The following is a 12,508-nucleotide window of genomic DNA, read 5'->3' on the forward strand; positions in this document are numbered from 1 at the left end:
AAATACTAATAATGTAAGCATATTTATGGCACACACATAAAAAAAACTGGATAATGCATATCCAGATGCTTATTGGTAAACTATGCACTCGACTGCTCTGAATATGATAAGCGCCATCAATCAGCTTTAATATGCCTACCACACATCAGTGCAAACCTACAATCTATGGTTTGCACTGGCTTAAAATAAAAAGCAAACATTTAAAAGTAAAGTGCTACAAAAAAAGTCTATGCATAATACTGCAATTGATGAGTTCTGGAGTAATACACATACCACTCAAGCCAGCTTGTGACCCTCATCATGCAAGAAAGTGTTTCCTTAGGGAAATTCATAACTCATACTTTTTTGGGGGTTGTTTGTTTCTGGTCATTTCTTATTTTAGTGGTCTTTTTGGGGGTCCCCAGCACTTGGCTGGTGTTCTTAGTGTTCAATTTTGGTGCACCACTCCGACCAGTGCGTCCAACGTTTTGATTTTTATCATGGGCTGTTCGCACCTTTTCTTGCAGTCTCTGTTCCCACCTCTAGGGAAATAATGTCAAAACACAACACTTAGAGATGTTACCACATTCTGAGTTAATTAATAAAAGCTAACAAACTGTGAACTCTAGTGCAGCTCTCAGTAGCTTAATATTTTACTCTACTTACTGTCAATATGTCACCGATGTCTACAGTAACAGCCTGGTCCTGTATTCTTTGTGCAGTCAATTCCCATTGATTCGGTGATATTGTCAATGAAACTGGCACAATAGATAGCGGCATACTATGGCCCTTACCCTGCAAAGGGATCTACACATGCAAAACCTAACAACTTCTTGGGACTTCAGTGAAGTCAGTGGGCATAAGGGTCTGTATGTGCACACACCTTTGCAGGACCACTGCTAAATGACTTACATAACATGCCTACTTGGCCTATTGTTTCAGCTAAGTGGAGAGCAGCCTATCCTTTAAAAGTATATATATATATATATATATATATATATATATATACATACATGATATATGTAAACATATCACCATATAGGAAAGTTGTATTTAATTTATGGGTTAATCTTTTCACTAGACTAGAAATAAGAGGGCTGATGTTAGCAATAAGCCAGCTAGATGACCACCTAAGCCACTGAATTTTTAGGGGTACAATGTGACACCTCTGAAGGACAATGTGTGTGCAGTTTTGCCTAGGGTTGACGAAATATCTAGCATCAGCCCTGTGAAGTGTTGCAGAGTGACAGAGTCTTATGTTATTCAAGAAGAACTGCATACAGCCCATTAAACAACATCAAAAGTACCAGTTGGTACTTAGGGTTATCATATTTAAAAGCAACAGGTTTAAATGGTGATTATTACCTGTACTCTGGACAAAAACATACTAATCTCTGAACAAAATACAGTGAATAAGCACCACAACTTGTAAGATATCCATGAAACATTTAGTGGTCTATAAATTATTGTTTAAGCAGGTTTTGAGATGTCTAATTATGTATTCAGACATGACAAAGGTGCTACCTGAAGGCCATTAAATCACACCATGGGTCAGAGAGGAGGTATGAGGTTAAAGGCTAAGTGTTTTCAAATGCCCAAGTCATATGTTAATGTTTCCATAAATCACAGCCTGTGCTGCCTTATTGCTATTATAATCTAGTTTTACTTTTTTCCCATTTCTTTTTCTTTAAAACTCCTTTTTAAAGTGTGTTTCCCCATTTCATAGGTAGTCAAAGGACTGGAGAAAAAGAATAATAAAATGTAGCAGACACAGCTGCAGCAAAGAGTTGATTGGTAACTTAAAAGCTTCTTTAGTGAAAAATGAGCCTTCTTTCTCTCCTCCCTGGCATTCTCCAGCCAGCCAATAATTAAAAGCCAAAAAAAATGTATGATCTCAGCCCATTATTTAATTCTTTGCAAACTTTTTTCAGAACTAAGAGGCAAATCCTGCCTCCAATTCCTAATGTGCTCAGGCTCCATTTTGAGCACAGCTGAATCAGGATTCCATAACACCCTATCCATGGTGGATCTCTGCACTGGGACTTACAGTAAGCTTTGTGAGCAGGCCGGGGGTGGTGGTCAGTGACCTTGTAAAGTCAGGGAGAAGTGCGCTATGTCTACTCCTCCTCCCCATGCTGAAGGAGGTACATTGTAGCTGCACAGGCATCCAGGCCAGTTAAGGTCCAGTCCCCAGCCCATTGAAATCAATGGGGCGACTCCCACTGAGTTCAGTAGACTTTGGGTAGGGACCTTGGTGCGTAGGATTCCATGCCTCAGTCCTGCAATGTTTCTAAATGGATCAAAGCCTGTTTACATTGGCTTTATTCAGTGCAACAGGATTTGGCCTTACTCTCATATTCACTTTGTAATGAGCACTGTATACTTAACAATGATAGGTTATCATTCATAGGTTAATGCATTAGCAACTATATGAAAATAATTCACAAGTTCATTGTTGTAACACATCAGTATTTAAGAAAAGAACACTAACAAAACATTTATATATTTGAAATATTTTAGATTTTTATTAAATGTTTATAGATGTTTGTTATAAAAATTGTTTTAGTCTAAGAAAATTATAAACATATAAATGTCTCACCATGAGAGACCCTCTCCAAAATTTAAGGCCAAAATAGTCAAACTTACACACTTAAATCTATATTTAGTCATCTAAATAGAAGTCCTGACTTACAGTGGTGCTAAACACCTTCACTGAAGACAGTAGTAGCTGCCACTGCTCAATATCTCTGAAATTCAGGTCATTTATTTAGGTGCTCAAATAGATTTTGATGGCTGACTTTTTATTAAGAATGTAAGAATTACTTTAATTGGTTATACTTACCTTATATCTTTTATCTAGCTGATTCTTCCATTTTTCAACTAAACATCCATCAAGAAGCATCAACCTAAAATTTTTAAAAGATGAAAATGTGAGCTATAGCTAGTTTCATATATACCAGGTAACTAAAAGATATGATCCCTGATTTTATATGCTTAGTCATCATTCCAGTTGATTTACCGTAGACAAGAAATATTTTCCAAAGGGAACCAGTCAGGTCAAAATGACCCCAAATTTAAGTTTTCTACAAATAAACTTTTACAAAACCTAAGACCAACAGAAATGTTTCCATATATTAATTTTTAAATTTGAATGAAAACATTGTTTTAAAAAATATCAACGTTTCCCTGACATGTTTGCAACCCATACAACATAGGCATTGTGCTGGTGCCTATGAAACACTTCAGGATCTGTGTCCTTACCTGCAATAGTGCTGTAGGTGAAAGATACCCCAGCTTCACCAGGTATAAAGAAGAACGATGGGTTGGGTAGCATGTCCCATGACACTCCGTTTAATTAATCTCTCTCTCTCTAACTATATCTGTATTGTGAAGGACACCACAAGGCCCAATCATTTTAGTCTCTCACTGGGACATTTGCTGGGCAGAAACTGAATGCCTCCATACCCCCACTGCCAGACAGAGAGGGTCTCTATGCTGATCCAACACAGGCTGCAGCCGAGGGCCGTGGTGGGTTGGGCTAGAGGAAAGGCAGTCAGATCTGAACTTATGTGGTTCCAGTGGCCCTATTACACAGTGACAGAGAGGGGCTTCTGCTGTAACTCCAGCTGGGAAATGTCACCAGGAGAAAGAGTACATATGATTATACACTGTGGTATAAAGATTTCATTGGCACTTATTTATGACAATTGTATTACTCATGAGAAACGTAATCCTCTGAAGCAGCTGGTAAAGGCCACTATCAGACACAGAATAATAGTTTAGATGGGCCACTGGTTTGATCCAGTAGGACAATGTTAATACTCCCATGTCCCTAACCACAGATGAGTCATGCAGGTATAATAATTTTATACCACACTGTCCAATCTTACATTTTGTTTGTCTTGCATAACTGCATGTCACTCTGCAGCCTAGAATGTCTGTTGAGTCAGTGTGAAGTAATGGAAACAGCTACAAGCATGGTTGACAGCTCTTTTTCAGAATATCTCCAGCAGGGCTTAAATTCTTATAGAGTATTTCCAGGAGCCCCCCCACCCCAGCTCAACATGCAATAAACACTCCAGGGGGGTTGAAAACATTTACCAGCATTCCGCTCCAGACAGCTCCAACTGAATTTAAGCCCTGATCTCCAGGTTCAATCATCACTGGGATTTGCTGTCTGTTACTGTTCAGTTTTTAAGCTCTCAGCCATGTTGACTTTATGAATTACACCCATGCAGTGTACAGCCATAGTAAGGCATGTATTTATGCCATGCTAAGAATCCTAGAGTATTGTGATATCAGAGATAACTCAATCAAATCACCAGCTGCTAATTTGCATGCAAGAATTTCATTGGTTGTATGAGGGAGACTGCACAGATGGTGGACTACTTGACCCAAATGCCACACCCATGCAACAGCACAGGCTTTCAGCTACTTGATTTTTTTTTCCCCTGTAAAGCTGGCTGGCCATAATACAAGAGTGCTATAGTAAAGGACTCAGAATGAGAAAAATAAAATTGTAACTACAGAATGCTGGAAGCTTCTAACAAAAGCTTAAAATAATTTAATCTAAAAATCATAATGTCACAGTTTTAAGGTCTGACATCTCACAAACTAGAAACACGTGTTGTTGTCTCACTCGGAGACTGGGATTTCCAAACCTCCATGCTATAAAGCACACATTTCAGACCCTCATTGATCATGAGATATCGGACCTTAAATCAATTGACTGGTCGAGGCACTGCAATAATTTTCCAGACTTTGCAGATATCAATTAAGATGCACGCATTAATCAGCTGAAGAAAGCAAAACACTGATATAAATATGCCTGATTCCATATGACATTTAACTGCCAATCGGGGATCTGCACTACCTAATATAGGGCCTGAGTCTGCACTGTCTTGCACCCTAGGTAGTCATGTACACAGTGCAAAGTGAGTATAAAATGGTACTATGCGGAGTTGGTAGCATTTTACACCCACTTTGCAGAGATGTAAATGACTACACAGATAGCAATGCAGTGGAGAATCTGGACAGTATTATAGACCACTCCTTCCCTCCTCTAGTATTGACTATAGAAAAAATAGTAGCATTAAACTGAAGGGGAAATCATTATAAATGAAACCACAATGTGTTATTTCCTTCAGTGCTGATGTCACTTTGGCTCAAAACTAGTTATTGGGTGAAATCCTGTTTCCAATTAAATCAATAGGTGTTTGCCATCAACTTCAATAGAGACAGGATTTTACCAGTTGTGACTTCTGACATTTTAAAAAGCCACTGTAACGCAAAACCTTCTGTTTACATACAACTGAGTTCAACAGGAAACATATAACAGTTTTTTCGAATCCATTTTAGTAGAGCATATGAAAATAAAAACCTCAATGAACTTTCCAAATCATTCACCGCATATTTGGTAATTAGCTTGGTTTTCCACAGTAATAAAAAAGCAGATGGTGATCTTTCACTGTTTTTCTCTAACTAGTTCCTGCTGGGTAGTTTGGGGTGGTTAGCCCAGTAGGGCAATAACTTCAAATAAAGTTGCGGTGGCCGCATTTTACCATGCTACATGTCTGAGTCTCGTTTCCATGTACACATCAAAGTTTATAAGTATGTGTTGTAGGTCAGAGTTCAGGTTGCTTATGAAATGTGTAAGTGAATTTTGAAATGTTAATGTTGCTACCTGAAGCCATGGACTTGTAAAAGTAATAGAATATTTATATATATTCCCCTGAACTGTATATGGGATACTAATCAGGGGAATTAAACTCGGCACTAGGTTCACATTTGCTTCTGAACAGAGAAAATGACCTTTACTTTCTTGCTTGCGTGCCTGCTTTCTATTAAATTTGACTACAGTAAATTTCTGCACTGCATTGTAATTGCTTACCTTGAATGCCATTCATAACACATAATGAGAACATCTTGATTTGGGAGAAGATGTGGACACTGGCAGGATGAATTAGTAAGAAGAGGCACTTGAGATCGAGGAATGGGTATTGAAGATTTAAGTATCTCTTTCACGTCAACCACTGTAGTTATTTCATTGCAGCTACCTCTCTCTACACCCTTTACTTTAGCATGAATAACTGCAAGTAGGAAAATATATATGCAAGGACAATTATAATATAAATTAATAAGAACTATTCATATGAGTAAAAGTTGTTTTTTCAGTCCCTACATGTTGTTATTTATGATTAGCTAAAATATTTGTCATAAAGATTTACCATGAAATCCACACTGTTTTAAATAATAAACCATTTAAACTACTGATGTCTAGATGTAATCTAGACACTGAATACATTTTCCAGGTGTAAATTAATTACATCAAACACACTATGAAAAAACTATGATTTTAAATGAAAAGCTGAAAAATTAATAGGATAAGGTTTTCACAATGTATATAGTTTATACTGTCTTCCTTCAAATAAAAGTCTTTGAGAAACTGGTTTAAAAGTGGTATCTCAACTGTGGATTTTACACAGAATAGAGATCCAGATACAATATCCATTGACTCTTGTTACCTAACTATATAAAGGAGAAATTAAGATTGTATTTGGGCTCTGGAGTGCTAAACATCCTGAAGAAAACTGTACACCTATGTGGATTTAAGAAAGGGCCACTCATTACTCTCAAAGGACACACCTGATCAGCGGCACATCCTGTACCTGAGCTGTGTCTACAATTTCTTTTTTAACATTTTTAATTCCATCTTCAATAAACAACATTAGTAACTAGCAAATTCTAGAAATATAGTAAGGTTTCACATATAGAAGGAATAATATCTATTGAGAACAGTAGCTATAACACAATCTGTGCTATGTGTGTTAACAATAACTATATCAAAATCTGTAGCATCCACATAGTGTTTTAGGGATATTGGTGACATTTTCAAAAGCATTTAAGTGACTTAACAGTCTATGACCCATTTTTGAAAGTTACTGAAACATTATGGGATTTAGGGTCCTATGTAACTTAGATGCTTTTGAAAATGTCTACCCATAATCTTTACATGAATTTTTAGTTGGAAATTTGCTTTACAATTAAAAAGGTGAAGACTTCATATAGACTTACTATAAAACATGATTGTTGTTGGGAACTGTTTACAAAATAAGCTATAATATCATAGCTAAACCCAGATAACCATCAGTGATTCTTTTGTATTTACAACTAAACAGTACCCACAATCAACTGGAAGAATGAGTTAGTTGCAGTGCTTAATTTGCGCCAGGACTTGCCAGCACTGAGTCCCAGCACCTCTAGGCTTGGCAGTTCACAGCCCCGGCACCTCTGGCTTACTGCATCAGTTATGAATTTAAAAATATTGCTTGAGCCCCGGCACCTCTTTCATTACAAATTACTGGTTAACTGCATATATTATTTAAAGGGGATTTCTAGCAAAACTGGATTTGTACTTCAACTTTTCTCCCATATTATCTCCCCATCCCACTTCAAATGGTAACTCTCCTATTGATTTCACTGAGGGCAGAATAAGGCCCTGCATCTCAAAGCTAAAATCTTGAATACAAACGTAGCCAATCGAATGCAGTGTTTTCAGGTCTTTTAATTGTAGGACCAGTACCGGCAGTCTTTCTTCACGCAACACTCCTGTTGAAGTCAATGGAAACAGGATTGGGCCAAACATGATTTTAAAAATTCTATTTCAGTTCAGAATATAGACATTTTAAGTTACCATATATATTTATATACACTCACAGAGTATAGATGTATGTATATATTACACAATGCAGAATCTCAATGTTCCACCAAATGGTAGTGTGTGTTGTAGAGAGATAGATTAGGAAATTAGATATTAGAAAATATTAATGTTTCATAAAAGTGCATCAAAATGCAACAATTTAAAACAAATGTATTTACAGCTTGCTTTATAAGGTTAATGTCACAACTGTCTTGCTAATAGCAAACTGAATTTGAATTAAACGATTATTTAACAACAAAGACTTAAGCATGTACCCAAACATTTTTGTTTTAATTTGATATTGAATATAATACGTTTTTTTAAACTGTCTATTGTGTGATATCCATAGTTTAAAATAAGCAAATTAAAATAATATCCCTCCCAGAAACAGTCACTGTAAACTTGCAGTAAACCATAATATTACATATTAAATTAATAGCTCACTTTGCATTCACTGTTAATCATACAGACTTGTTATTGAAAGAAAAACTAAATTATAAATAAATATTTTGAGTTCCTCTGGTCAGAAATCCTTTTTGTGGCTGGGCACTTGTATTGTCAAAATTTCATACACTGTATAATAAAACCCATGGGCCAGATCTCAGCTGGTGTAAGTTGTCACAGCTCCATGGACTTCAATAGAGCTATGAAAATTTACATAAGTTAAGTATCAGAGGGGTAGCCCTGTTAGTCTGGATCTGTAAAAAGCAACATGTGTCTGATGAAGTGGGCATTCACCCACAAAAGCTTATGCTCCAATACGTCTGTTAGTCTATAAGGTGCCACAGGACTCTTTGTTGCTTTTTACATAAGTTAAGGATCTGGCCATTGGTCTCTAATGGCTAGTATGCAAAATATAGTAAATATTCTATGACTTAATTTGTGACTAAATAAAACAAAAAAGTTGCTTTTCAACCTTTTCATGTTTCTCCCATTTCATTGTTTTCACATGAACTCATTTCATGGAGTGAGAACAGCACAATAGTGCTTACTTGATCAATCAAGATTCCAATTTATTCCAGCTGAAATAGCAAAATAAAAATTGCAATTCATAGGATCTCCAGCTATTTTGTTACTTGTCACTAGACTGAGTTGCATTAAACAACGTCAGGAAAATTTAGAAACGGCTCACATGGCCCTCTCCATTTTTGTTAAACAATCTGTCCCACTACGTTTTGTTAGACCGGTCTGTATTCTAAAAATACTACAACAATTTAGCGAGTTTAATGACCACGTTAGTTCTAGATATTTGTTTCTTGTTGTTTTTCGGGAAAATAAGGTTTCAGGCGCAACATCTTTTAAAGTGCCAGATAAAAGTGATTCTTTAAGATTCATTTATTGATTTAATCTTAAAACCTACGATGCGGCTTGTCATGGATTACAAGTAGAGGAGCTATAATAATTTGATAATATCAAAAGAACCAGGGGAAGGGAACCAGAAGATAATGCGATTCTAGGGAAATTTTGCCAAGAGTTGAAAATGAAATTATTTCACTGGTTGACTTACTGTAGCTGTAGTTTTTGGTCAGGTATGTTGTTAGGGTAGGCTTTATCTTCCGGCACTTGCATCGAGCTTCAAAAAAAAAAATCATAAGGAAAAATTACAAATTAATGTCAATTACAGAATTATTTTCGAGAGAAATAAAGGGGGACCTTTACGAAGACGCACCCTGGTTTAGATTCTTGCAGTTAGACTCTTGAGGTTTTTCTTGGACCATTACATCTTGAGTAAAATCCATCCACTTCACATCTATTTAAAAACATACACAATAAAATTTGCACAGAATTTGGTTTTTGCTACCGAAAAGAAATGAACACAAGAAGATAAACGAAAAAAATCATCTCTGATATTTCCGGAATCACTTCACTAGCATACACATCTCGGGGAGCATTTAAAATAGTTAATCTTTCCTAAAAAAACATTGATTCACTATATTTTCGAAAATATGTCTGCATCAGGTCTTATACTTGTTTTTTTTTAACAGCACTGTAAATTGTTTAAAAGAAGGGAATAAAATCTGCAATATATCATTGTATGACTGCTAGTTCGCTTCGTGGACAAAAGCCTGGTGTGTAGTTTTGTGTATTGCACTGCCAATTTGACATTTAAATTTGAAAGGCGTACTTAAACATCACTATTCAATGTTCACTTATGCCTAACTCTGAATCATCTCTCGTTTTGACTAGTAACACCAGTGAGACTTGGAGAGGATATTGGAGTCCTTCTGCCCAGATTGGCTTTTCAGTGTTCTCAGAAAAGCTGCCTGCCCATAGGAAATTCAATCTCTTCTTGTTTGGGTTTGTTTGTTTGTTTGTTTGTTTGGGTTTGTTTGTTTGTTTGTTGCTGAGAAATCTTTTTTTTAAAAGACAAACATTTACCCGAGAGACTAGTTGCAGTCCTCGCCAAAACCTGTCCCTCTGTGTTATATTTGAGAGATAGATTGCCCTACACAGTGCTGGAGCTTCTGGAGCTCTGTGCTTTTGGGACCCACTTAACTAAAGCTTTCTGCTTTCCAGAGACTTGGTGAAGAAGGGCACAAATCTGAATTCAAAATTGCCATCTTATAATCAAGGTTCTCTACCCAATGAGCCCTGCCTTAGTGTACCCCCCACCACACACACACACAAACACTGGTCCCTCCTCACCTTCAGGGACATCGGTGACTATGGCTTCAGGAGATATGCAGACCCCTCGGTCGTACACAGGCAGGTCATCGCAAGCCAGGCTTTCGGGCCAGCTGTGGTTGTACCTCTTCATGATGGGCTCGCACCCATCTCGGGCTCTTTGGCACACCGATTTGCAGGGCTTGATTGGGTCGTGGAGGAACTCCAGGGTGCAGATAGGGGCATACATGGCGCACAGGAAGAAGCTGAGCACCTGGCTGCAGCTGATGTCCACCAGCTCCTGATACTGCTCGATGGCCAGGATGGCATTCTCCTGGGTACTGTGGTGCAGGTGATTGGGCATCCTGGTGATGTTCCAGGGCATGGTCTTGCACATGGGGATGCGCACAGCCTCGCAGGGAGCACCATGCACCCCCATGCTGACCCTGAGCCACAGGAAGAGCGCTGCCAAGGTTGCTAGCATTTTCCCAGCCTTTAGCGGCGGGACTAACGTTTGTCGCTCCGGAGAGTCTCTGCTTCCTCTCACGAAGTCTTGGGTAATCAGTCTCACAGGCTGATCCTGTCGCTCATTCAGCTTTCAGTGGAAAGAGCTAAAGAGATGCTGGTCTATCCCCGTTCCCTATCACTCTGGCACATAAAAACCACTGGCAAAGATGAACTTCTAGATTTCCTTGTGCCTCAGTGCTAAAAAGACACAGAGCTTCTCTCTTGTTCCAAAGTTCAAGCTATCTGAGACTTACAGACAGCCATGGAAATTGTAGGGCCATATTTATACGAGTGCCACAAGTGACGTGGGGGTTGATCTTTCTTCTTGGCAGCATCGTTCACTTGGTGTGTGTGTTTGTTTTTCTTTTCAGACAGGGTGACATCACCTCCACTCGGTTTAATCCCAGGGCGACATCACTAAATTTCTCATTGCGTCTCAAGATAAATTTCAACAAGCCATTCAGTGTTGATCTGTGCAATAAATTCTTTCAAGACGAGAGAGAGAAAAAAGCGCTTCCCTCATCTACCTCGGGTCTGCAAATTCAGTCGCAGAATTAAGAGAGAGGGAGGGGAAGTTCAATAGGAGCAAGGACGATACTCTTTTAAGCAGCACTGAACTTTATGCCCTTTTCCTACATTTTCAAAGAGACAAAGCACAGAAACTTTTGCCGCTTTTAAAAAATGTTGCTATTATTTCTGTCTATTCTGACTATTACGCAGTTACTGCAATGGCTCCAGAGGTAGATACTGCATGTGAAACTTAGACTTCACAAAACAAACATGAAATATACAAACTGGTCAATTACTTTTTCTGGAAACGAACTTGGCTGGGACAGCAGCAGCCGATCCGAGCCTGGAGTGAACCTCAGTGCACAGCGCCAATAGTCGTGTTGCACCTGCTGTTGCTGCTATGAGAAATCCCATTAGCTACCCACTTCGCCCTAGTAAAATTTCCACCTACTACCCCCCCCCCCATAAACCGGATCAGCAAAGGAATAGGTGGGAGGGGAAGATACGATATTATTTAAAGTTTTTCAAAAGCACTTTGTGTCACAAACCAGCAGCCGCCAGTGTTTTAGAAAACAGTGCAGACCGTTCACATTCGAGTCGTTTTGTCCCTTTCATTAGTCCGAACCCAGAGGCTTTCATTTGACTAAATTATACGGTTACATCGGTGTAATTTAGGAGTAATCCCATAGTGTTCACTGGAATTGCTCCGGATTTACAGCTATTTAAAACAGTTGAATTTCGTCCTTGATTAATAGGGACCAAATTCTGCCCTCAGTTCAACTGTGCAACTCCGATGAGAGCAATGGCATATTGCAGTCACTGGCATAGCGGGGATGTAACTAAGGGCAGACTGTGGTCCTCCTAGGGTAGCAATTTCCCATCCCCTCTCATTAAGATTATTTTGTAAGGTGCATTTTCAGTTGATGTGCTTTCCTGTTTGTAGTAGCAGCAGCAGCAGCGCCCTGACCTCTAGTTCCGTGTGTGCTTTAGTAACCCATGTTGCCTCCCCCCACCCTCTTTTCTAGGAAACTGCTCAGAAGACGATAAACCTAGGTCAAGGAATCTCCAAGGCAAATGGGGGAAGAACGGATATGTTTGGGGGAAAGGGGATGCTCGTATTAGTGACTGGAGAGCAGGTGCCAGGGAAAGTGAAATGTTTTCCTTCAAAAGTAAAATTATAGAGAGGTCTCTCTAAGCAGATCATTCTTC

General features: G+C 38.5%; 1 protein-coding gene across 1 annotated transcript; it reads right to left on the reverse strand.

Annotated features, from left to right (window-relative positions):
• Positions 1–335: 335 nt before the first annotated feature.
• LOC112114934 (secreted frizzled-related protein 4) lies at positions 336–10,775 on the reverse strand. Its single transcript, XM_024211850.2, has 6 exons — positions 10,325–10,775; positions 9,348–9,428; positions 9,186–9,251; positions 5,870–6,068; positions 2,822–2,885; positions 336–521 (listed from the first exon to the last, which is right to left on the reverse strand). The coding sequence occupies exons 1-6, from the start codon at positions 10,764–10,766 to the stop codon at positions 336–338; spliced, it is 1,038 nt and encodes a 345-aa protein (XP_024067618.1). The 5' UTR covers positions 10,767–10,775.
• Positions 10,776–12,508: the final 1,733 nt, after the last annotated feature.

Source organism: Terrapene carolina, unplaced genomic scaffold, assembly GCF_002925995.2.
Source record: "Terrapene carolina triunguis isolate 2854851 unplaced genomic scaffold, T_m_triunguis-2.0 Scaffold33715, whole genome shotgun sequence".
NCBI lineage: Eukaryota > Metazoa > Chordata > Testudines > Emydidae > Terrapene > Terrapene triunguis.

Bases quoted from the DNA above. Each gene is read 5' to 3' on its own strand.
- LOC112114934 (XM_024211850.2), bottom strand. From the start codon at position 10,766: ATGCTAGCAACCTTGGCAGCGCTCTTCCTGTGGCTCAGGGTCAGCATG. The intron at 2,886-5,869 runs GTAAGCAATTAC...TAAAAATTTTAG, and splicing joins TGTTATGAATGGCATTCAAG to GTTGATGCTTCTTGATGGAT. The intron at 522-2,821 runs GTAAGTATAACC...TTATTTCCCTAG, and splicing joins AGCTAGATAAAAGATATAAG to AGGTGGGAACAGAGACTGCA.